The sequence below is a fragment of the Patiria miniata genome, unplaced genomic scaffold, assembly GCF_015706575.1.
Source record: "Patiria miniata isolate m_02_andy unplaced genomic scaffold, ASM1570657v1 HiC_scaffold_29, whole genome shotgun sequence".
Lineage (NCBI taxonomy): Eukaryota > Metazoa > Echinodermata > Asteroidea > Valvatida > Asterinidae > Patiria > Patiria miniata.
The window spans coordinates 208,683-235,994 of NW_024037068.1; the positions used below are offsets into that span (position 1 = coordinate 208,683).

Sequence of the window (27,312 nt, forward strand, 5' to 3'; positions counted from 1 at the left end):
TAAATAATCAAAATTTACCAAATGTTAAGGAGGAATGGAAATGGAAGAGGTAAAATCAAGCTTCAATTTGATGTGTGTGTTTTCATTTTTTTTTTCAAACAAAAATTAGCCTTGAAGTTGAACATTTTGGAGAACTGTTCCCGGTTTTTGTAATGTATGCGCTGCTGGCTAAATTTAAAATGCGCCACGTTTTGATGCTAGCGCCCCCACTTGGCAAAATTTAATGGCTGTTTCGATACGTGACCGGACCATGGCTGGATCTGAAACTGGCTACGGCTTTTGACCGTTATTATAATGCCAAAAACTGAAGTCGTAGCCAATTCATCAAACGCGGAAACCACCCTTTTGGAAATTCTACTGGTCACCATTGTCATAATAAGTGAATTAGAAGTATAAAGAATACTAAGTACCAGACATCACTGGTGTCGTAACTTTATCAATTTCTATCGCGTGTGAATGGGAGGGAACCATGGATCTTTCGCTCATACAAAATACAGTTGTAGTTGTACATTGTACAATAGTACGGATCGATCGTACGTACACGATTGTGCAAGATACCGCTGCGCACACACGTACACGAAGTCTTCGAAGTTTTCTGTGAACATTTTTCTCGGATATTAGCTAGTTGGGGATTCTTCAACAAAAACGGATCCATGGATCATTACTGACATTTTCACCCGTTCTTCCTCATAAGCAATCATGTGGTACCTGGTGAACTTCAAATATGCCGACGAATTCGTCACATTTTGGCTCACCGAATTCTTCCACAACTGGCCGCACGTTTCATACCTGGGCTTCGAAAAGATCAGCTCCACTTTCGAACCCTGGGAACTCAAATATGTCCAGGTAACTTCAGTTTTCCTTGTTTTTATTTTCAGATGGAAACTGACAAGTTTTGTTATGTAAGGGAAAAGAATGGTTGTGTTCGGTGTCTTCAAATCAGAGAAATTTGAAATCGGGAAATTGACGTCTGTCTAATTTGGCCGTCATGGCCGTGTTGTGCCGGACGGTTTGTTGATGATTCATGCTGGCTAATCTCCATTGATTACTTCACCCACTAAACTATTGTGCATTGTGATTGTTGTGTCGCGCTTGAATGGGCGGGGCCTCTTTCACTTTCATTCATAGTTTTGCGGATTACACACTTCAGCTGTAAGGAATATTACAAATATACGTACGTGCCAATGAAATGTGTGGTGGTGTATCTTATCACATCATGCATGTCATAAAAATCATTTAAAGGTATAAAACTACAGTACAACTACATCTACAACTTCAATATTTTTGAAAGTAAATTTGAATTTGCAGCCCCCAAACGTTGTGCACTTTGCCATGGAGATTTAAAAGAAAAGTGGCATTTATTTTTTAATTCCATGTTTTGCATATATCCGCATATTTTCAATAACTAAAATATTTTTTTAACAAATTTACATGAAGGCAACACAAATTGTAAATGATTTGTTAAAAATGCAAAGGAGTGCAAAAATAGTAAAGGGAATGGTCAATGTGAAGTATATTCATTGGTTTATTCATTTATATTTGGATGATTGAATATATGTTTGTGATTAGCAATTTAATGATAAGCATAATTCAGAATGGTGACAGAATTTTGGATGCTGAAATGTACCTTTTGACGCCAAGTGAAATTTTTCGGAATGAACATTTTGTCAAGTGATTTATTTTTATGTGCCAAAAAATATTACAATTATTTACCTTAATGGTGCAGATTTAAACATGTGTAATATCATATGGAGGCAGTTTGATTATGTTGTTTGTGGTAGATCGCACATGCTAGTTGGATAAATGCCAATTTTTAATTTTTGTCATTGCAAATTACATGACCAAAAAAAATTAATTTAGGATTGAAAAGCGCTTTCCTATTTTGTTAGATTTACTATGTTTACACAGAAAATATTCACAATTCCCCGAGCACTTTTCACACAAAGACCAAAGTGGCATCAGGATACTACATTATTTTGTGGAAAAACGATACAAGCTTGGAAAATAACATCTGCAAATATGGAAAAAATGCTGATGAAACGAAGACTACTTCACTCAGCATGTGGCAATATAAAACATACCTATGATCATTTTACCAGATTTCAATGTAGTTGGTTGTATATTGATTTGAAGAAAATGTCACTTTATTTTGCAGACCCTTATTTTCTGGGCAGCTATTCCAGTCTTATGGCTGCTAGCCAGCCTGTTGGTCCTTGTCATCTATGGAACGTGTCAGTGCTGTAAGAACAAGAAACGACGAGCCCACCCGGTGCCAAACCGAGAACAGAAGACGAAATGCTTGAAGTGCGGTGTAATTTTTATGGTGTTGCTTTGCGCGTGAGTAAACCAATTATCTTTTAAGCCCGAATTCGTAACAACAACAAAAAACAGTGACTAGGCCCAAATTCCTTTAGCAAAATAAAGTAAGCAAACAATAGTCGAAAACTACTAACCATTTATAAGCATATTTCAAGGGTAAGCTAGAAATGTTGGCTTCCGTGCTTAACGGGATATTCATTAATTAATACATGTATAGTGTACCTGAGACAGTTTTTGTCCATTCCTATTGGTCAAGAGCTGTGACGTGGGTGGTTTTAAACCGTGGATAAAATACTGGCAGGTTTAAACGCAGTTAATGCATTCTGTGCCACATCGTGCAGTACGCGCATTAATTACCATATAAGGAGATTTTTAGCACAATGCCCGCGAGGCACATACAACATACATGGCCCGAGGGGTGTTTCACAAAACATAAAGTAAAATTGTTGAACAAAATTGTTGGAAATTTGTCAATTATTAAACTTCTTTTGAGTTTTTGACCAAAAGGTACCGGTATTTATGAATGGGAATAAAGATGTGCTTGGCTGGTTTGAAACAAGTCCGTAAAAAAAATATGTATGTTTAAAACCAGCTAAGGGGCCAGGCCATGAATAATGGCTTGAGCTGAAGGCATATTTACGTGTATTCCCATAATTGTAGAGTTTCGTGGCTTGTCTTTTGCAAAAGCGCAAAATGGTAAGCATAGGCGCAGAGTTCTGTGGTTACCCAAGACATTGATTTATGTAGAGATGTAATTTTCCATTTCAGTTATTTTCCATCACAGGTAGTTTTCAACTGTAATTCATTACAGTCCATTTTCCATTACAGAACGTTGTACATGTAGTTCCAAGAAGAAAAAAAATTGATTGTGGAATGCTACATGTAATTTTCCCCAAATTGATTGGAAACAAAATTTTCCCAACGAACGATGGAATTTCCCATTACATAGTTGCACAAGAATTATAAAGTAGTTTACAGTACTTGTGGAGTGAAGTACATATGTAATTGTGTATTTATAACTTGTTAAAATTAAATGTAACTTTACTGTACAACATACATACTGTACGTGTACATGTAGGCCTACTATGTGCATTTTATTGTTGCTGATGACAAAGCTAAACATTACATCAGTTTCATTGAGTGAAAAAAATATCTGACAATAATAATAATAATGGAAAGTTCTATAGCGCCGAATCCATTTTAAAAATACTCCCTGGCTGTCTACAATCAAAATAGTAAAAAGGAATATGAATTAAATTTAAAAATGTGATTATTTAAAAGTCAAAAATAGATAACATAACACGAAAACAGGGTGGATAGAAAAGAAAATGAAACCGAGATATCAAATGACACCACAAAAACCACAATTGAAAAGTGGCGCAATTCTCTAAATAGACCCTTTCATAAAATTGGTCACTGCTCAGTCAACCGTGAAGGTAATGACATGATCAGGGTGTCATTTTAATGAGGAGATTCAACCCGAACAGAGGATATCTCCCTTTGATTCACTCATTCACATGTGCCCTACTTCTGTTCCAATTAGCAATAATATCTTGGTTTCGTGTTTTTTTAATCCACCCTGTATAGTATGGTAATTAAAAAGCCTGAACCACATACATGTACATGTAGATCATGTACAATGTACCCCCGGACAGAACAGACAACAACAGCCCCCTCCCCACAAGCTTGACCAAATCAAACAATTTATAGGAATTACAGTACATTACAATACATTGTACATACTGAACTATCAAAAATCCAAGCTTTTGGTTTGGTAAGCACTGAGCCAAATGTGGGAATTTTCGCATTTATATACGGAAATCGTTCTGCCAGTCTGCCAAGTAATTTATGTCACAAGGTTGACCCTTGGACTTGTACACATTGTTGACCCATACTTACAGTATACATGTAACTGCAAGGTATATTGTTAGTACAAGTCTCACACATGATACAATGTGGACAGTGTTTACAATAACATAGCCCCATGAGCCCCTGGCCATGGCCTTTTTTGCATCCTTTCAGATTAAATCTCAGAAGATTGTTGCAGTCATTCAACAGAATTCTTACCTGATTATGTCCTGCTTGGTCTGTTCAAATTCCATCATTGGAGGCTAGGTACACCATTGATTCACAGCGAAAACTTTCTTTAAAACCTATAAAAAAACGTGAGAGATTATTTTATTTCCAAAGTAACCAATACATTTAGAATCAAAATGTTTAGAATCAATGGATTCCAAATAGTTTATTCCAAAATAACCACATTCTCAAAGTGTTTCAGAATTTGTCAGTTTGCTTGAAATCTGTTACTTTATGTAGTGTGGAGAACTTGAGTTAATTTAATTACCGTTTAAACAAATCGCTGTATTTCTGCTACCTCAAGCTGAAAACAAAAGTGCAGTTTTACATCCTAAAAACCTAGGCCTATGCCTATATTTTGGCACTTGGAAAACCTTTAAAAACATAATTTTGATTTTCAAACCTATTAGGAACTAAAAACAGAAAACCAACTCCACAAGTCTAGTGGTGTGCGTTTACGGGTCGTACGGGAATCTGGTACCCTATTGAAGTAAAACACGGGTACCCGTGAAAGAAACCCAGCCCCAAAATCCAAATCCCAGAAGCTGTCTGAAGGGCTCTTAGATAGCCTTATTATGGGTGGAAACTACTTTCATGAGTGTCATCTCGCTTAAAAATTCACATAAACGTGAAGTCTGTGTTGCTTTTCCATGTACATCATAGCCTGGCTTTCAATTCTTTTTGAAAAATTCCCCACAAAATGGCATTCAAAACCTTTCTCTATAACTGTCTGAGAAGTTACTGAGCAATTTGTAAAGTTGGTTACGGGTACCCGATCCCATAATCTGGAACCGGTTCCTGACATCGGCGGTCGGGCACTCAGGTACCCGGTTCTGAAGTGGGTTTCCCAACCCTTTTTGCAGATACACATGAAGAAAAATGTGACTCCCCAAATCTCAACAAAATTTTAATTTGTGTGGAATTTGCCAGTCCCAGATGAAATGGATCTAATGCCTGAACTGTTCTTGCTCTACAACTCGACATTCAATCAGAAGTGCTTGTTATAATAATTGCAAGGCTGGTTTTGTCATTATCACCGCTGTGTCTGGGTCAGTTGGCATATTCTGCGGTGGAATTTCACCGATTGGGATGGATGGAGCATGCAGTGTGTGGAATTTATTATTTTAGGATACTGTGAAGTCATCATAACAGTGTCTTTATTTTTATATCGGTAGTCGTTGTCTAAACATGTTTTTTTCTTCTTCGAATCCCCCCTCCGCCTGAGTTGCACTGTAATTTGTTTTCAAAATTGGGAGTTATTTGACCAACTTGAAATCCCATGCTGTGAGGCCACTCCAGGCTAATTGGGCCCCCTGCTGTGGTCCCACACTGTTGTATGCACAGAAGTCAATCACTGTACAATGTATACATGTACATATCTCATCTATGATCACATTCATTGCTGTAGGATACAGATTCTGTGATCTTATCACACAATCCTCCATGTGCTTGTCAGTTTTCGTATCAATTATCAGATATCTTGACAAGAAGATGTAGTACATTCAGCCAGAGGTGCCCCATGTGAGATTTAAAGCTTTGCATGGTAGAAAATCTACTGCACTGAAATGAATACAAGAACCCCGAGAAATTTGTGGATGATACGGTAGGCCTACCGTGTGAATATCAAACATGTCTCTGAAGAAGTGTTTGCAGGTGTTTGTTTTTTTTGGTCGTATTTTTTTCAAACAGAATACTGACCGACCTGCGAGAAAAATATATTGAGAAATTGTTTTCTTACCGGTACATTTAGTTCTTTCGGTTTAATACATGTACATGTATGTAAACCTTGGCAATGAATTCTCGTTGCCTGGTACAGTCAATCAAAAACAATAAGCAGAGAGTGTTTTTGGTAAAAATGGGTAATTTTCCATATATTTACACACACGTACACATAAACTAGGAAATGCATCAAGTTATTAATTAAATTGAAGAATGATCAACTTCCAGTAGGCGTTTCCAAAAGTTGGCCCACTTCATTACAGTTAATTACTAAACAAATGTATGAAACCAAATTTCGTATTTGTAGCTTACACTATTGTTGTGTACATACTACCGGTGTATTGCATAACTGTCAGGAAATGCATTTATCGTACCAATGTTCACTATAAATTGTAGAATTTCTATTGCATTACATGTGCATTGTATGCGCTCGCCTGAGACTCATTACTGTGAAATTGACAAGACCATGCATTTGTACATGTACATGTACATGGGAACCTGTCTTGTTTACAGTTGACCATGAACAAATAAATCTGGATGGCAGATTTGACCCGGTCATATGAGTTCAGGCAATCTTGAGCTTTTGTATCATTTCCTTTGTAGAGTTCGACATTCCATTGTTGCATGGACTGAGTGACATTTGAAAGACTAAATTTAGAAGGGTTGGTACATTTGGCATATGGTTAATTTAAATTCCATAATGTTTGTGAAGGGACAATCCTTGATCATAAATTTTACATCAAAGAAAACTTCATCTACATGTACATGTATGGTACATGTACGTACACGTATGGAGATGTAACTGACTTTTCCTTTAAAATGGCTGCTTTTGTCCTAAAATGGCAAGGCCAAGAAAAAAACACCTGTGATTTTACCCACTTGTCCACCCATCTATTACTGTAGTAAAAACAACCTTTCATTGTTCATGGCCTCAGGAAAAAATAAGAGTCACATTTTCTAAGACGTTTCCATTTCTCTACCTAGGCATATTCTTAACAGTTAAATGTTACGTTTGATAATCACATTCTTAGTCTTCAATAAGTGAACTCTCCACAGGTTTTGCAATATAAACGTTTGAGTTTTGAATCCTTTCAGGGCATTTGTGGGTGCTGGTTTATATGCCAACGAGACCACGGCAACCGGTGTGCAGCACCTGGTCCAGTCCGCGGAGGATGTCAACAGCACAATAAAAACAGCTGAAGGAGAGGTATACGGATGGATCTATTCTTGGTAGAAGGCTGAAGTTGTTTTTTATTCCCCTAAAGCAGCCTGTCATTGGCAAGCACTGTCAAGCTATTGAAGATGAACCAAATACACTCTTGGGAATTTGGGCACTAGATCAAATATAGCGCATGGGAGGTATGCTCAAGATGTAGTCTTGAACCTAACACTGGGTGGATAGCAGCGTTGTATGACTCGAGTCCAGAACTCGGACTCGATCCATCTTGAGTCGCCATTCAAATGACGCAGACTCAACAGCAGTCAAGCTGTAAAGACTCGGGCTCGTACTCAACTACATGTGTCAAAAACACCAGACTAGACACTGAGGACTTGCGAGTCTTACCGTACTTTGATATTAAAACTTTCCAAAACTGTCCTACACTAGTGTTTTTGTGCCAAAAGTGCACAGACCCATGTCATCTTCACATGAGTGCACTGCAAGGCTTTGGCACTGCATTCAAGTGTCGCGCCTAACTCTTTGTTTGTAACTGTGCTTGTGTACAGAGTGCACGAAATTCCATTCAGAATATACACCCAAAGTCTTTTTATTCATCTGAGCCAGATTTTTTAGCCCATTCATTGGCATTACAGGGTAATCCTATATGATAGCACTGCCCGGCTCACCAGTGTCAGTGAGATTGGTACAAAGATGATACTTGGCTGGTTTTCTGTGACCACGAAAAAAAATGTCAAACACTCTTCGGTGTTGTCACATAACTACAAACTATACCTAAACTCTTTTTTTTTTCATTGACAGATCTCCAAAATACAAACAGGCATCACAGTTGATCTCGCAGGCGAGGTCAAGGAGCTGGAAGATATCTTTCGCTTACCCAGCAGCAACGCCTCGCGGCAGCGCATGCTGCAGGAGACGACGCAGGTCCTGAAAAGCATGCTTGCGAAGGCCGGGGGAAACGTCAGCCATATCAGCGAAGAGTACAGCAACGGTCTGGATCTCAGCGGGGCCATAACGGACGTGCAGTATTACGAAACGTTCAGGTGAGATTGTGTAGCACGCCACTCAATGAAAGGTCTTGTTGCACCCTTCCACATTTGAGGTTGTGATGCTTATAGTTCTGAAGATGTTATGAATTTTTCACTTTTCAGCAATGTCCTCATTTCACATGGAATTGCCCGTAAAATTATTAGACCTATCCGCTCCGTGCACAAGTACCCCATCAACGACCAGAAAAGGAGAGTTGGGAGTGATCTAGACTGGTTCCCGATCCACCCACTGCGTATTTCGAATGTCTCCAAAGTTATTGGAGGCAGAGATTAGTCTCGGAGACCATCGCAAGTTGAATTCGAATGTTTTCGCGCGCCGACAACGCCTGACGCTGACGCGAAGACGCGGTTGCTATAGCTTTTGCACACTCAGGAAGTCATGCGTACTTTGCGCACGAACGCGCATACTGTGTCCCCCGTCCATGGAGCTCTCAAAAGAGGTAAAAACGCGCCCTCTTTTGGTCGCGCACGGAGCTCATAGTGGATAGCCGCTAGACAATCTTTTACACACCTTTACACACATCGTCTGTGCATGTCTTTGGTTGTAAATGTAATACAACCCAGACAGCCTAAATTTCCTTCAACACGTTCAAGCTGTGTCCACCTGTCTGACTAACATACACCTGACATTTTGTCTCAAGAATTATGCACATGGATTCTACTGACATACATGACACAGAACCCTAAATTTTAAGGAATGTGTACATTGGCCCGAGCCAGACTTGGTCTCAAATGTCACATCATACATGTACACTTAATTTTCAGAAAATCAAAGTTCAAACATAATGCAGAGGGCATGATTTTACACAAAAGGCTGCTCGAACATAATACATTGTTAGCAGAATCAAGGTTGGGCTGTTATGTGGGCCGTAACATTGTCAAATTCTGTCCCTAACTTTAGAATGGATACAATACGATATTTGAATGAGCATATCAATTTGTAGTTACAGTGGCCGACATAGAAATTGTACGATGTCAAAAAGCGTAATTTCACTCTGTGAGATGATACCGTAGAAAGGGCGTAACAGATTGAACGCTTGTAGTCAGAAACACTATACATATATGTACATGTACATGTACATGGACATTGAATGCAGACCTGTACATGTACGATAACTGTCTGCCTTTATGATAATGAAGGAATTATACACTTGTGAGCTTTTTTCCCCTTGAAACAAACAAGAAATTGCACAGTAAATTTTTGTGCAATTTCGTTGAAACAGACGTTGCATGAAATTCATGTTCAACTGCTGTGATTTTTTTTTGTATGGAAGTTGTGTCTACGCTGGGTACATGTACATGTATGACCAACATTAAAACCCTAACCCCCTAGGCCCTTTTTGCTTAGAACCATCCTCAATCCTCCAAAATTTTGCAACTCTGCCTAAATTTTTCAAAATTGTCAGACAGTCCTGCCTCAAAATGCATTCATCGTCAATCCTCCAAAATCCTCCTCATCCCAAAATTTTGCACTCGTGTTTAAATGAAGGATAACCAATGCCAAATCCTTCAAAATCATCAGACAGTCCTGCCTCAAAATGCATTCATCCTCAATCCTCCAAAATCCTCTTGTGCTTCAATCACCATTCATCCTCAATCCTCCAAAATCCTCATGTGCTTCAATCACCATTCATCCTCAATCCTCCAGAGTCCTCATGTGATTCAATCACTATTCATCCTCAATCCTCTAGAATCCTCCAAAACCGCCAGGAGGATTTTGAAGGAGTGAGGTGGGTTAGGGATAATTATTAAGTGACTGAAGTCACTGAACCATATAAAGTTGTCTCTATTTGGTAAAGGCAGGACACCTTTTTAAGCTCTGGCAGGAGTTTCTACATGTCACTTGGTGGTTGGTTGGTCGGTCAGATGGTCTGTCTGTCCGTCCTCTAATTCTACCTCCATGGTCTGTCTGTCCCCCAAATATGGATCAAAAGTATGGTGTTCCATACCTGTATGTGCCATCGGCTTCACATTTTTCGGCGTCGCATTTTTAAGCTCTGGCGGGGATCATTTTGATCGATTTCATGCAAGACTTTCATGCAAGACTTCTTGCAACATGGCCAGAGCTTATTGTGCACTCGCACTTGTTAGTTTGTTTGGAAAACAGATTTTGTTGTTCACGTCTGCATTCATCAGCGCACTTTGTAGTGCATATAGTTTTTAGTGCATATTTAGTTTTACACATATACCGTAATGGCGCTGAGTTCACATACATGTACATTTGTACATGAATTTATAATGTGCAGTATTGTGCACCAACAGAAGACACAATGAAGATTTTTTTCTCCAACCCAATATCTCTAACACTTGTCAAATGTACCCCCCACAACAACAAGAGTGCAAAATTCATCCCAATGTTTATATTTCTCTCGGGCGTTATCATTTTGAGGTCAAACCTTTTGTCTGAGCTATTGACACAAGATTAGGGTAAAACCTGTGGTACTGCCAATAAAGAAAGCCACACTCCTACAAATTTCCAGAATTGGACATTTTTATTTGCTCGTTGAAGTGTCTGACATTTTAAAAATTTGTCCAGAGTACACATGTGTGATGTGGTGCATGTTTGCTCAAATGCTTATGAATTTCTTTGAATTGCTGATATTTCTTATTGACACTGCAAAGGTTCACAGGACTTTTATTACGGTACATAACGGTACTGGATTTGCATGGACTTTTGGTGTTTCCTGATTGAAACCCAAAGCCTCAAACAATGGTGAATGTTTACGTATGACTCAGTCTCATGTGGCAAGCTTGTAATGGAAGTCTATTATCAATAGGAAAAATGTTACTTCCAACACACTTATATTTTATTTTTATACAAGTGTGTTGTGTTTCAAAATATATGGAGGATATTGTCAAGCTGATGACTAGTTACCGGGGTTTATAAATTATTTTTGTTGTCGGCAATCATAATTTAATTTTCTTTTGAGTGAATTTTTTTTTAATTGACAAATAACTGTCATGCGTTTTTAAAAGTTGTATAGCAAAGCACATTTTTGTATAGTAATCTGTAAAATATAAAAGTTAAAAATGCCTTGTATTTGGCAATAAGACAAACGAGAAATTGTGCACAGGACATGTACATGTGTACATACATGTACATGTACGTACATACACATGTACATGTACATGTAGGTCCTACAATGTACTATGTGCAGTAAATACAAGATCCCATTTAATATCGTGAAATTGCAGTATCTACATGTTCCTGTATACATGTATGTGTCAATGTTTAAATACACTGTACATGCTGTATGTACATTTCTGTCCCCTTTCGTCTCTCTTTCTAAGATAATTTTTGGTTCCTAATATTTCTCCTTTTTCGTTCAATTTAGGTGGCTTGGTCTGATTGGTGTCTTCTGTTTTGAGCTCGTCATCTGTCTGGTGGTACTGTGCGGAGCTTTCACGCAGAGTAGATGCGCCCACGTCAGGTAACAGAAAAAAATACTTTTTATCAAGTCAGTTATAAGCCAGTCAAAGGTCAGTCACAAGTAGGTCTCAAACCAGTCACAAGTCAATCACAAGTCTATTACAAGTCAGTCACAAGTCAGTCTCAAGCCGAACGCAAGTCCGTCATGAGTCAGTTGAAAGTCGGTCACAAGTCGGTCACAGGTCGGTCACAGGTCAGTCACAAGTCAGTCACAAGTCAGTCACAAGCCAGTAACAAGCCAGTCACAAACCAGTCACAAGTCATTCACAAATCTATCACAAGTCAGTCTCAATTAATTTAGGCAGAAGTTAGGCACAAGTCAATCACAAGTCAATCACAAGTCAATCACAAGTCAATCACAAGTCAATCACAAGTCAATCACAAGTCAATCACAAGTCAATCACAGGTCAGGCACAAGTCAGGCACAAGTCAGGCACGTCAATCACAAGTCAGGCACTAGTCAATCAAAATCAGGCAAGTATGTAATTGACTTGTAATGACTTGGTAACAGAATATGGAGCCAGCAATTTTCTATTCAGCAATGAAGTTTTTTTTCTCATGAGACACAACTTTAAAGTTTGTCACAAACATAAAAAGAACAGTCTCACATTTAATAGCATACACATTGTATTCCTTCACTGATTTAAAAAACCAAACCCTCCACGCCAAGATAACATGAACGTAGGAAACGAAACAGAACAAGTAAACCAGAACTACAAATGGATTTTACCAAGCAGGAACTACATGTATTTATGATGTCAATAAACTTGAAATGCCATCATTTTGCAACACACCCACTTCTGGGAAAGGAAAGAAAATGTTTTGAGAAAAATAAACACATTTTTGTTTACTTCAGCTGAACAAACGGGGCTCATTATTGGAGCTTCATGTAAAAAAAAATTTTGCTTTGTACCAAAACTAGGAAAAATCTACATTGCATGATAATTTAGCGAGTACATGGTTTTGTTTTTGTTTAATAGGCGTTTATTTTCTTTACATGTAGGCTATAGTTTGTGTTGTGACTTAAATAGTTTTTACCCAATTTTGTTACATGTACATACATGTTGATCAACTGCACCATATACGGGTACATGTGCTTTGCAGTGTACATACCTGTACATGTACATGTAAACAGACACAATTTCGTATTCAGTTATTCTAAAATTGGACAATGCGGTTTACCTTTACGTTTGGCAAATTGCCAATACCGCAACTTGAAAAGGGAAATACTGCAGTCTTTCGATTCTCGGATTCTGAATGTTTTGTCGTGTCGAGCTTGAGTTATAAATATGATTTATTTCCTTGTTCGTTTTTAGGAAAAAAACACCAAATTGTGCACGGTTTTTGAGTCAATTTGAGCCACAAACACATGTATGACAAATAAATTGGGCCGCCATATGCATCAAAATGTTCCCACACTACCGTAGGCCTACACTTAACCTCCCGAAGTAATTGTTTTATTGTAAGATCGAGTACGTTCAACCTTGAAATACGAATTCGCGGCATTTCAAGTTAACCTCAGCATTCTGCTGATTCACAAAATGTTATCTGTGGGTGAATAAACAATCTGAAAGAACCGCAACAGATCCACATGTACATGCACATGTACCGGTGCATACACTTGTACATATATACATGTACATGTGTGATGATACACATATTGTGACCTTGTATCCCACTCGGAATTGCATTTCATAAAATTCAGATCCATGGCATTGGAATACATTATCATTTGCATCTAGTGCAAACTGCAAGTAACTGACTACATGTACATTTGCTTGAAACAAAATGTGCAATTCGTGGTTCACATGGGAGGATTTTTCTTAATCAGCAAAATATTAGTTGATGTTTCTTCTTCTTTCTTTGGGGACAAAAATATACATTTGTACACAATTGTGGGTGAATATTAGCGCCAGAAGCATTTCAGTCTGTAGTTTTTGGGGTATTTGGGGGCTATAAAACTTTTTTTGAGAGGGGGGATGGGGACAAATGATACTTTTCAACAAATTACTGTACCAACTTATTTCGGGGGATTTAACTTTTGAAATTTTTCTGAAATTATGATTTCAAATGCTCAATTTGTTTTGGCTCTTATAAAAATCCCGTTTACTGAAGAAAAAAGATGTGGGGGAGGGGAACATTTGAGCATAGCCAGGAATTTTTAAAGTAGGGGATTGTACACGTAACCATATCCTCCAAAAGCTATCAGGAGGTTTATGGAGGATTTTGTAGGATTGAGGAAGGTCAAGCGCGGCCACTTAACATTACATTGACTGAATTTTGGAATAAAGATTGCTCTTGACGAAATACTGTTTTGAGATTAAAAAGTTGTGTGTATTTTTCACTAGTTTCTTGAGAAGTGGAATATCTACTGAGCTGAAGCTTCTACAGCTTTAGGTTTTGAACATTCTCCTTTGGATTTTGAGTGGTGTTATTATTGGAAACGAATAAAATGCATGAAGAGCAAATGATGCTATTCGTGCCTTTAAGTACAAAGAATGTGCCACAAAGTTCCTGTACTTTGGATGATTTCAGAAGTTTCAGGAAGTTTCCTAACTAGAAATGCTTTCAGAGCCAAAGAATATATCCCCTGTTCATGAGACCATTGCCATGATCATAGCAAGTGCATGCAACGTGAGTGTCGTGAAGGGAAGTTTTTCTGCCGGGGAAATCCCGATCGTGTTGGATTTCCAATTCCAAGTACATGGTAATGAAGAATTTCCTGTTTACATTTACTTGCCAGGAAGTCTCAAGCCCAATATTGTCTGTAAACTTGGCAAGTTTCCTTCAATTAGAAATTAGTGCATTTATCTGGTCATTTTGAAAAAGCCTTTTCTTCCTTACTTTACGTTCATTTACATGTGTAAATTCATTTGCTATGAATTGCTTATGTTGCTATAGGGAGTTCCAAGGCTTAAAAGACTGTAAACTGTGAATTTCTGCACGTCTGTCAATTTCCGCAATTTAGTGAATTGTAAGTTTGAGTGCGTGATTTTCAAACAATATGTTTTGTGAGAACATGTCAAATGGAAATGGTGTGAAAAATACCTTCCAAAAAGTTGACTTCAGGGTGAAGAAGTGAAAGTGATACTGCTGTTAGTATGGTAATTTTTGAAGATTTGTATCTCTTCGGTACAAACAAAACATCGAAAATCAAATAAAATAATTTTTTTTCTCGAAATGCCTTTCATGGGGGCTGTTTCATGCTGATATAGAAAATCATTTACCCCAAACTTAAAAACATCTGCTTTCATAAATTATTCATGGAAATAATGTATGCAAATGAAATAAATGTAATCTGCCCGGCCAGAGTGACAGACCCTTATAAAAAAAAACTAATTAAACATGCTCGAGACAGCCTCCGGAGATTAAATGCCACTTACTTAGAGGATAAAATCTAATAGATTACCATCCTTTCTACTAAAATGTCTTGCATTGATGAAAGATACAGTGAGTATCACAGTGTCTATGGGCAAGCTGCTGTCTTGCTATTCTGTCGTCTTGCTATTCTCCCTTCTGTTTTGTGGGTGTTTGTGTCCATGTTTGTCACTCTATTTGGCTTTTGTACATGTACATATGACCAATGCTGTTCTTTTCTGGGTTGTATTTTTATTCATTAATGGCCTCTCACATTCAACGAATGTGTCTGACGGAAATGACGCGGAAGTAAAGACTCTAGAATGAAAAATATCAAACTGTCAACTCAAGTGAATGCTCTGTTGGGAGATTACAGAAAAAAAATCATCCTATCTTGCAGTCTCGCAGTGGCTTGAAACGCTAGCAGCAAGAAGAGACAAGAAATTGGAAATAACGTCTATTTGCTCAAGGGACGGGCAGACATTGCAGCGGTCCGCACACCTGGGAATTTTGGACGTTCTGCCCTCGGCATCTGATGCGAAACTCGGACCGTTAGTTTGGCTTTCCGATCCCACAGCGCCTCGGTAGCTTTTGGAGCTTTTTGCACGGAGATCAGTCGGAGATAGAGTAGTGTTGAATTACTAATCAATATGATTTGGACCATTAGTGTAATTGGATCGTCCAATTTTGGGAAACAAGAGTTTGGTTTCATCTTGTGATCACGCTAAACATTTTTGCTCATTAAGGCAATTTTTCTGCACATTTATATCAGACTGTGCTGTGTGCTACCAGTACCGGTACATGTACATGTAGAGCTACGATACATGTAAAAATGAATTTCAAATTGGCATCTTTGTTGTGTACAGTACAGTATGCACTCTGTCTAGAACGTAAATTTATGGAGTTTTAATTTACATGCAATTTCCCAGCAGAACTGTGTTGCTTTTAATATGAATTGACATTCATGAGCAGTCTTGTGCAATCTATTACATGTACATGTACGTGGGCCTTTTTATTGTCAGTCATGAATAGTTGAGCACACTGGCTGTTAGATTTGTCACATTAAAAAACACATTACATTTGCGGCTTAACCCCAACTCTCCATCTGCTAGGTGGTTTTAGACATTTTTTTTGGCAGAATTGACACGGATGTAGTTGAGTCCATCATCACGTTCCCTGCAAGTCCATCACGCGTCCTGCAGTCCCAAGTCAAATCACAAACACTTCAAATGAGCTTTGACAAAGGCATTCCTTTGTTATTGATCATCCACTGTTACTTGTGACTGGACTTGTGACTGGACTTGTGACTGGACTTGTGACTGGACTTGTGACAGGACTTGTGACTGGACTTGTGACTGGACTTGTGATTGGATTTGTGACTGGACTTGTGACTGGACTTGTGACTAAACTTATGACTAAACTTGTGACTAAACTTGTGACTGGACTTGCGACTGGACTTGCGACTGGACTTGCGACTGGACTTGCGACTGGACTTGCGACTGGACTTGTGACTGGACTTTGGATGGACTAGACTACATCCCTGAAAATTGAGGATGGTACATCAGCTACCGGTACATGTTTCAAATGTACAGTACAGAACAGTAACTTATCAAACATTCCCCTTGAAAGTTGAAGTACAGAAAAAAGTGCCTTTTGCTCCTAAGTGGTCTATTTTAGAGGATTGAGGGAGGTTCCTAGCAAAATTAACAAGATATTTACATACATAGGGATCTTGGTTGTGAATACAGTCATGGAACAATGCTCTATTTCCTCAGCCTGCGGTATGTCCCTAGCAGATGCAATATCAGGATATTGCAATGGAATTTGGATTCATTAAAAACCAAGATACACTGATTAGGAATGACAGGTGATATCATGCGCAAGTTTGAGTCTGGGGAATGGTCTTCACTCACTCGTGTTACTGCCAAAAATAACCCTACCTCTCCAGACCAGGATGGTAATAGCCAATGAAGTCTGTTTGTTTGTGATATACCCCGATGGGACAACAGGGTCCAATTCCATTTCTCTGCTTACCGTTAGCGGAACATCCCCGCTTACCGTAGCAGAACATTCCGTGCTTACTGTTAGCATATTTGATGGGTCAGCGTGGATTTTCAGCTTGTGCACAGACGTAGACGTGTACCGGTATCTTAGGATTCTGTGCTAAGTTGGTTTAGTACAGGATACATTTATTAGCATGATTAGCACAGAATGGTGATGGTAAGCGCGGAATGATGTGGTTAGCAGAGCCATGAAATTAGGACCCATGCATGTACTGTACATGTACATATGAGTATACCTGTGTACATGCATTGTTCTCCTTTGATCTGTGATTAACCAGGGCTGTTGACGCTACTACACGTACCGGTATTTAGGCCAAAATTGGCAACACTAGAATTTCTGCAGTCAAATTATTCATAGAGTTAATAAAGACTTTGAAATGAACTCAGCTGCTGAAAATGAGCTTTGTCACTACACTACTCTCCACTCAAATATACTGAATAAATTATCATCAAGAAAATTTCAATTTCAATTTCAATCTTGCAGGTCTCCCTGTTGAAAATGCATCCGAAATCATTAGGGAATTGTTACTGTGGTTTTAATAGTACATAAGAAAGGCAGGAGGAGGGGAATGAATATGTTGCACTTTTGTTAGGAAAGGCACACTTTGTGGAGAATGAAAGCCAATTTCCCCTACTACGTCAATTTTGGCACATGAATTCAATAGTTTCCCCACCTCCACAATATTCTGCCATGGGGCAGATTACTCATACGTACGTGTAGGTGGGGATGCCAGTTTAGAGCTCCCGCTTAAAAAAAAAAGGATTCACCCATGGGAACGGTTTATGTTTCCGAACCTGAGAAAGAGAGAGAATCTTAAAGACAAAGATTCGCAAATTTCCATGATCAGCCCGAAAGTACCGTCCCGTTTCTTTCGCTAAAACTATCAAGTTCTCATTATGGTGAATAATTAATGGATTCAGCTGGTCTATAGCTGGCAAGACGGAGCTTTTCACACTCTGTCAGGCTGGGGTGACACACTCCTGCTGATGGAAGACGATCCGTAGGGATTGGGCTTCGGTTGAGAGATGGATGCACACTGATTAAGAGTCGACAGAGAAAATTTTGTCAGCGGATGGAAAACATTGGGGATTTGGTTGATGAATTTATTAGCGGTGGTTGTAGGGTTTTAGTTGCAGATGATGGGGAAATTTGTTAGTGGAGGGAAAATATTCGAGTTTTTGGTTACATTATCAGGAGTCCTGAACCACACAGTTGGTTGACAGATATGAAACATATCATTGGACAAATATCAGGGATTGTTTTGGGGGTTTTTTTTTTGGGGGGGGGGTATTTTTTTGGTGAAACTACATGTAGGTGGTGAATGCTAAAACTGATTTTGAATAAAGAAAATAGTTTAGATATGGGTTGATTACAGAAAAGATTTTTTTTGGGGGGGGGGATTCCTTCTGTTTTTTAGGGAGAGAGACGGGGTGTACATTTTGCTTTACAAGTTCAAATTACGTTGTGTCTATCTGTTAAAATATCAGTTGTATACGGAATATCGCATTGAAGTTACCATTTTACTATTTATGGAGGAGACACATACACACATACATGTACACCCAGACTTGTTTCACATACCTAGTGTGGACTTTTCTTTCTTTTCGTGTAGTTAAGGAACACCAGTGGAAAAACTCATTTTTCTCAAACTGTGAAAACTCTTACAACCCAATTTTTTTTCAATGATTCCCTTTAGTGTTTCTCTTCATTCTGCTACAGATAAACCTAACCCAAAAATGCCTCTAAACCTGTTTTCCAGAAATGGGGAAACACTGTGTGGACGTGGGCAAGTCCACACTTCGTCGCTGCTACCTACATTATGTGGACGTCTTTTGTTCGGAAGTCCACACTGCGTATGTAAGACAAGCTCATTTGTACATGTCATCAAGCACAATTACATTGTACATGTACCAGACATTTGATCAAAGTATAATGTAATTTTACAAAGTATAATGTACCAATACAATACATGTTCGTGAGTACAAAGTTTTTGAGCATGTACATGTATGATCTGGTACAAGGTACATGTACCCTGTGGAGACATGTGCATAATAGGGAACAAAAGATTGTATACTGGTACATGTATGTCTCCACAGGGCAATTTCTATAGATGAATACGTCTCCACAAGGTTATCCCAAAATAAATATATGGATTTTACTCAAAACCTAGGAATTTCCAAGGTGGGTTGATCTGTCGCAAATTGAAGTATTTTATGTAAGGGAAATTAAATCCGAATTTGAGCCCAGGAAATTAATTCTGGTTGAAATAAGAGCATTTTGAAACTACACTTTCAAACTCGAGACTTTAGAACATGAGAAGAAAGAAATGATTCCACAAGGATACAAATTCCAGTAAGCATGTATGTACAGTACACGTGTGTTGCCAATATACATGTACACGGGAGTATATTGAATTGAAAGATGAATGGAAAATGTTTCGCACTTTTTTCGTCTGATATATTTGAATGATTCCATCCACACAGACTGCAGGATTACAACATGTAGTCGACCTAGCTTTTCAAACGCACTCAGGAGAATGTAAGGAAACGGATGTGGTTTTATCCCAGTCATGCCCCACACGGCTGGGGTTGTCGGAATGAAACTGGGGAGGGGGAAGGGGGGTGGAGCTGAGTAAAAAGGATCTCCGTCGTTATTTAATTAGAAATTCCTCATTGTGCCCAGAGCAGATGGTAAAGTCGTCTTGGCACATCTGTTAAAGTCTATTAGAAATCGTGTACTGGGACAAGTGGTTAAGGAGTGGGGCCAATGTGATTAAAGGCAGTGTTGCATTTGCAGCTATCCAAAAAGTAACTGACAAATTTATTGTTGTGAAGCTTACTTTGTTTAAGACACTAAACTCCCTGTCAAATTAGTCTTTCCGGCATGCTGTTGTTTTGAAGAAAACAATGAAAGAAGGCAATTTCCAACAATGCGTCACTTGACGCATCGGAAAAATTCCGTTAGTTGGTTTTGTAATTTGGCACATCTGTGAATGGGTGCGCGCAAGCGTTGACACAACGCACACGCGCACTTGGTTGCTATTATTCGTCAGTTGAGCGTGCGACATTGCGTAGCTGCAATCGGCTGAACAGAGAACGTGTCCTGGATTTCGGGCGCAATTCAAAACATGACTCGACAAATTTTGATTTGAAAACGCGATCCTAGAATATTGTGGGTTTTTCCTTGGAATATACAGCATTCACAGAGCTCAAACATCATCAGGTTAGTTGTTAACCACCAGTCTATAGATTTTGAGCACTTTTGTTGCTTCAAACGTTAAAAAAATGCACAAATAACAAAATCTACCCTGCTCTTATCACTGAATCGTGACTTGATAATTATATGCACGCCCTTGGGAAATGCTTTAGTTTAATAGGAATCAAAAGCTGATTAGGCATATCATGTAACCCACATACAAAGTTAATGTGTGTACATGTACATGTACATGACTACCGGTACATGCTTTATCCCATGTAATTACATGACACACAAAAATTAGCTTTCAATATGGTAAACACCATTGTTCTTACAAAGTGAAATTGAATATATTGCAGTATTTTTCTCAATTGAGCAAAACAAAAGTAATATTTTGGAAAGTAATAGACGTTCACAATAAATTACAGTAAACTGTGTTTCAGTTTTTAGAATTCATTGTATACTATACAATGTAGATTAGAGAGTGAAATTGCGCATACGAAAGAGCTAGCACAGTGAAGTTAAAACTGTCACTTGCAAATTCTTTCATCAACTGAGAATGCACTCACAATGCAAAATGTGACTGAGCACATCCATTTTTTGTCTTGACGAAATGGGCATATGGTCGGGAAAAGTCTGACTGTCCAACCCTATTTAATTTATTTTTCCTATACTGTTATGCAACAGGTTGACACCCTCCCTCCCCCACCCCTCCTCCGGCTAAATATAGCACACGTGTCATCCGTGTGCAATATTCACGTGAGGGTCTGTATCGTATTTGTGTCCAAATGGCGGTAAGCTTGTCTTCGCAGGAAGTCGGCGCCGAGGTCCGCGCCGACACGCGAGAAACGCACCAGTTATTTGACGTGTACAGTACCTCCGAGTGATACATGACACTGTAACGGATAGACAGCTTTAGGCAACCGAATTAGTGTCTTTGATAGTGCAGAGATCATGAATATCCTAATCGTTTCGCATTTGCCAGGCTGTTGCATTCTACCTTGTTGGAAACAGTAATTTTGGAAATGCTGAAAAGTTTTAAGGCATTGGATCATTTGCTTTTCTTGCATTTTGTTCATTTCTGTTATAACGCCACTCAAAATCCAAAGAAGAATGTTTAAAGGGTAACCTGTTGAAGTTTCAGCTCAGCAGGTATAACACTTTTCGAGAAAATGGTGAAAACAACGCGCAACCTTTTGATCACTAAACACAATTTTGTCAATAGCACTCCTTATTCCAAAAATCAGTCAATTGACTAATCGTTGGAAATCTCCTATACACTCCTTGATTTCTTTGAACTGACAGCAAGCCAGACGGAATCATTTCACGGGGTGTATAGTATCAGTGCGATCTTTAATCCAAGTAAAGCTTTTTGATAGTTATTGGGTACAGGTTACTTTTGTGATAAATGCAAATGATCCTATATGCCAATCTGGGTTTTTTTCACAGTAGATGATTACGTATCAAATACGTAACAGCAATGTTTTAAACCAAGACTAGCTTTCTGTCTGCAAACAGCAGAAACTTGCTCATGACAGAAAAAAAAAAACATGCCATTTGAAGGGTTTTTTTTTCCTTCACAACAAACTTCCATTCTTTCCTAAAAATAGTTCAGCTTTTGGCAACTTTGAAGGTCGCAGACAGAACACGTACGGTGGTGACTCACCCTGCAATTTCTTCCAAACTTGGTCATGTTGGCCGCCTGGCTAAAGGTACCCATGCGACCCCATCTGGCAAACACAATAGACTCTTTCTTACACTTACAGTCACTATGGCGTGCATAATATCATAGGTTGATATTTCTGTTGATAACAATGCTGCGAAGTCATAACTGCTCATAGTTTTGAACCAGGTATATTTTCTAACAGTCACAGTAATTTGTGAGGCATTCTGGCAAAACGAAACAGTGGGCAGAGTTCAAAATGGGGCTTTGTTAGTAGAGGATAGAGAATACAATTCTCCTTACAATACTGTTTGTTGCACTTCAGTTAGCAATTCCATTGACAAAATATGGCTTAAAGTTCACATTTAGTGACATTTACAAATTTAAAAAAAATTCTCAGATGTACATTTGTACTTTTAAGTACATTGTACATGTTCGTACATTCCTTTTAAAATAAAATGAAACAATGAAATAAACCTCAAAAAAATTAATTAAAAAAAAAGCTCTCAGTGAGTAGGCCTACTGTTCCCTAGAATTCTTGCATAATGTCAGAAAAATACCGGTACACATACAGTAGTGAAATTAATTTCATTTTCGTTTTACAATGCATCTGTGCAAAACAATAATATTTTGATTACTGAATCGTAATTGCACTTTCATTCTCAATATATAGATGTACATAAAGATTGTTCTTGGCTCTGTGCAATAACTGTTGTGCATGTCCTTTTGTAAATAACATACACAAGAAAATGGGCACACTTCTTTTTTTCAATAAAATCTGAGAACCAAATGTTTGGTTTTGTAGTGGTTTTCGGTTGGCGGGTAATGATGTGTACAATGTGAAGTAACAATTTAAAAATGACTTTCATTACGTTAACCAATTTTTATTTTGTTTTTTCTGTCTCTCTCTCTCTCTCTTCTTTTCAACTTATCTTTCTGTCTGGTACCCATCCCTCCCTTTCAAATGCGTGTGGCGTTTGTTCCACAGCTCGGCCATACTGTGTTTAACTGGCATGGTGATAGTCTGGTGCATGGCTGGTGCCGACATGTTTGTCACATTGGTAAGTTGGAGTCGACCATTTTTGTTTATGTACATACATGTACACATGTATGTTCTAACCTCGTTAGCAGTCTGTGAATACCTACCCAGCAAATGTGAGAAAAATCTAAAAAAAAACAAACAAAGAAACAATTGCCCCCAATTTATTAAATTCAGTTAATCCACATTTTGTTTGCAATCAGTTACACATCCATGAACGGGTGCAAGCCAGCTAGTCTGGTTCCCCGACCTGACAATTCCCCGACATCTATAAATTGCTCCGTTTTGTCTGAAGTAGGGTCAGGGAACCAGACTACAAGAACACATTTTTTTCGTGTTTTTTTCCCAGCATCTATGAACACAAAACATTAAACAGGTCAGTTTAACACTATTTGCTATAAAATAGAAACTCCAAAATCCATCCATTGCTGAAAATTACAGCAAAAACAAATGTCACCTTTACAAAATGTAAGTGACACGCATATTTAAACTAACCAGGGTTCCTCCGTGCTTCGAGCCTATTGAAGTCTACAGGTGGATCCATAAAGCCGAATTTCTGACGTCACGTCAAGTTTTTCACACTGCGCATTTGGCAAAAGTTGAACACATCTTGACTCCGGTGAAGTTTGCAGTGAATGCGTCCTGACGTCATATTCGCTCCGCGTCTGCTTTCGCGCCGAGTACAAACCGGCCTTGACCCGTGTATGAAGGGGAATCTGAATTAAATGTGGAAAAGAAAAAAACATCTTAGAACAGCGATTTGCAATGACAGTTATCTTGATCTTCACAGGGCATCAGTGATTTCTGTGCTGACCCAGATGTGTATATAAAGAGAGAAGCCAAAATGAAAGCTGGTTTGTCAGATGGTATGTAATTGACAGTGCATTTCTTATGTAACGTTAATTTCTCTAACAACTGTGGGGTTTTCGAAACCAGATTTCGACTCAAGTTTCAACTTGATCTCTGGCTTCGGAATCATTCAGATACAAACTAAATAGAAATACTCTTAACTTGGTGCATAAGCTCTCCTAAAGTCAAAGCTTGAATGTAGCCTAGGTTTTGAAAACCTAAGAGAAAAGTGCATGTACATGTTTATGGGACGGGTTAGGATAATTTCATCAGCTGACCCTGTGTTGAATCTTAAATAATTGAAACTGTGAAGTTAAAACTTATGCCTTTTTCATTAGCTTTTTGGCTTTGTATGGAAGGTAGTATATATATTGCTTATTATATAAGCAATATTGGACAAGATTAATGATACTTGTTGATTGTAATTGTAAAATAAAAGAAACGTGCCTATTAACATGATTAACAATTACTTTATTAGATGTTTGAGGAACCTTTACTCCAAGAGTCCAAGAATTCCACAAGAATGCCAGTTAGTGGGGACTTGGCCAGCTATGATGTTTCTCAAGTTTTAGGCCTCTTGTCATGAGAAATTCCCCGATATTTTTGCATGGATAGTGAGCTGGATAGTGTGGCTACATTCTCCAACAAGTTTGAAGTCCACAGACCAAATAGAACTGAAGATAATGAGAAACACACATCCATATTTTCACCCTTTGTGTAGTTGTGTATGTTTATGGTGTAAATCGAGGACACACATGTGCAACATCATCGTTGAATGGAGGACAGGTACCAAATCAAGGACAACCTCAATTACAAAACATGTACAAAACCAATGAGAGCTGTTGCCAAAAAGTTAGAGTATAAACAAAGGAAAAGGGAAGAGGAACAATAGAAAGTCAACGATTTACATGTACACCATAAACAAATGACCGCTATGTGTGTGTGTGTGCAGTACTTTCCCTTTGATGGCCTGTCATCCGGGCATCAGCCAGCTGTGACATGCCTTGCTATATCTAAAAATTTTCCCAGATATTTTTTGCAATTGCATGACATAATTTTTTACATTACAATGTTTTCTTGTTCTTTCTTCAGCTTTTCTTGATTACTACATGACTTGTGGCCAAACGCTGAGCCCCTTTAGCAAGGTAGGTAGGTGTGTGTACGAGATTCACAGGGAACAGAAAAAATGTCAGAGGTACTTCCTGCAAACATCTGACACGATTTTTGACACAACATCTTCAGCATTTTCAATAATACCTGAAAACTACAAATGAGTTCTCCATATGTGGAAATATATATATCCAACTTGAAGTTTTGTGGAATTCAACATTTCTGCCATCTTTGTACTAGGGCTGTGCCAAGTATAACCGAATATTTGAATATTCGATTTTCAACCGTATATCCAAATAACATTTGTTTGGACTTTTGTTGAAAGCCGTTATTGCGCATGATTTGAGAACTTCCATGAGGAACATTAGCTGAAATTTCCTCTTTTAAATCGGTCAAATATAACCAATCCAATACCTGTTCTTTATATTATTTTAATAAGCTCTTTGTCCATTTTCGACAAGCGCAGGGGCACGCATGTTAAACGCGAGCAGTGCGTTTTGAAATCAAATATTCGATCAAATCCACGTTGGAATAATTGCATACTAAATTATTTTTGTAACCCTTAGTGCCTTGTTAGGACTTTAGTGTATAAACCAACCTGGGTACAGAGTCGCTGTTACTCACAGTGGCCCCCGGTTATGGCAGAAGCCCTGAACCAGCTATTGTGCAAAACAACCACTCCATGACAGTCATTCTGAATACGTTGGCACAATGCGTCCACCATTGAGTGTACAACTCTGTGCAGGGATTAGGTCTATCCGCTCCGTTCACAAGTACCCCCTCACTGGCAAAGAAAGTACAGTTGGGGGTGACCGAACAACTACATCTTGCCTGACAGCAATATTTTGACGCAAAGCGCGGCCACTGCGTGTACATAGTAGACATCCCCTGGTGTACGTGCGTTACACACTAAGGAACGGTGCGCGCATGTCAACCAGCGAAATGTATGTGTCCCCCCCATGGGACGTCATTGCTAGGTAAAAGGGCGTCCTCTTTTGTTGGCGCACGGAGCCCATAATGCCGATACAAGGAAAAAACACAATCCCATTAACGAAATGGTTAAATAACTTGATTCATCTTCCCTCAATCAACTTGAAATAAAAAAAATTTCTTCCAGGAGGTGTCATTAGCAAACACGAATCTAGCCTTAGCGGGAACCACCTTGGACCGCATAGCGTCTCTAGCCAAGGGGTACTACGACAACGCAGGGGTAAGAAATGTACTCTATTCTAATAGTTGTACAATAGTCATGGACAAATCCTGGAAATTAAAGCTTTCATAGAAAGTCATGAAAAACTCATGAAATTTTGTTATTTTACAAGGGCTCATGGAAAGTTGATATTCGACGAAAAATGTCATGGAATTCTGCACTACCCATGCGTGATGATGCGTGATATTTGTCTATGGCCATCTGTCAGTTTGCATTCCAGTTTTATTTCCTCTATTGCATGTATGCTCTGTACTAGATGCTCGTTTAATGCACCATTGTGATGCTTATGTGGTGCTCAGCGGTCTTTTTCCACACTGGAAGGCTGAAAGGGAGTGGCGTCCCTTGCTTACAGAGCAACAGGTTCCTAAGATGCCAAAACGGCGTGGTCAGGGAAAGCCCTAATTTTGTCCTGGAAAAGTCATGGGAAAAGTAATGGAAAAAGTCAAGGAATTTCATTTCGAGATTTTTGTGGGAAACCTATTCTTTTTATCAGTTACTTCAGAAATCCTTCCACTTCTGCAACTAAAATCTTGTATTTTTTTTCAGCCTAAGATTGCAGAAGCTAAGACCACACTAGACTCTGTTACCAGCTCAGTCTTGACGCTAGCAGGCAATCTGGACTGCACATCATCAGGGCTGCATAAAGACTATGTGACATCGCTGTACGCTGTCTGCTACGATTCGGTGTAAGTCATTTATTAGCCTTATTAAATGTTAACCTTGGATTTTTCCGAGATTTGTTCCAGTGCGCCACGTTAGGGAACACTCGGCCGATTTTTGGGTCGCCACCGTTTTTAAATTTTGGACTAAATGTCATGACAATGAAATTGTTCCCAAAGGTTCAAGCATTATTTAGGTAATAGTACCAGTATTTAGCAGAATGAATGCAGGGTGAATAAAAAAAATGCATCCCAAATGGCAGGACCAATTTTTGAATGAAGTTTTGCCTGTAGCACTTTCAAAATCTATGATAAGAAATCCCAATCACTGAGCATTCTTTTATTACAAGAATCATTCAAATCATGTACTTTTCAAGTTACGGCATTTTTAACACA

General features: G+C 38.6%; 1 protein-coding gene across 2 annotated transcripts in view; it reads left to right on the top strand.

Annotated features, from left to right (window-relative positions):
• The first annotated feature begins 324 nt into the window (after positions 1-324).
• LOC119736089 (protein tweety homolog 1-B-like) overlaps positions 325-27,312 on the top strand; it is a 37,129-nt gene continuing 10,141 nt past the window's right edge. The window contains exons 1-10 of one of the 2 annotated variants that reach the window (XM_038210095.1): positions 325-846; positions 2,156-2,337; positions 7,210-7,321; positions 8,093-8,334; positions 11,676-11,771; positions 23,038-23,110; positions 23,879-23,954; positions 25,030-25,082; positions 26,165-26,257; positions 26,804-26,943. In XM_038210095.1, the coding sequence (XP_038066023.1) occupies positions 700-846; positions 2,156-2,337; positions 7,210-7,321; positions 8,093-8,334; positions 11,676-11,771; positions 23,038-23,110; positions 23,879-23,954; positions 25,030-25,082; positions 26,165-26,257; positions 26,804-26,943 (1,214 nt within the window). In that variant the 5' untranslated portion in view covers positions 325-699. The remainder of the gene's footprint in view (positions 847-2,155; positions 2,338-7,209; positions 7,322-8,092; positions 8,335-11,675; positions 11,772-23,037; positions 23,111-23,878; positions 23,955-25,029; positions 25,083-26,164; positions 26,258-26,803; positions 26,944-27,312) is intronic. The other variant, XM_038210096.1, reaches the window with a different exon arrangement.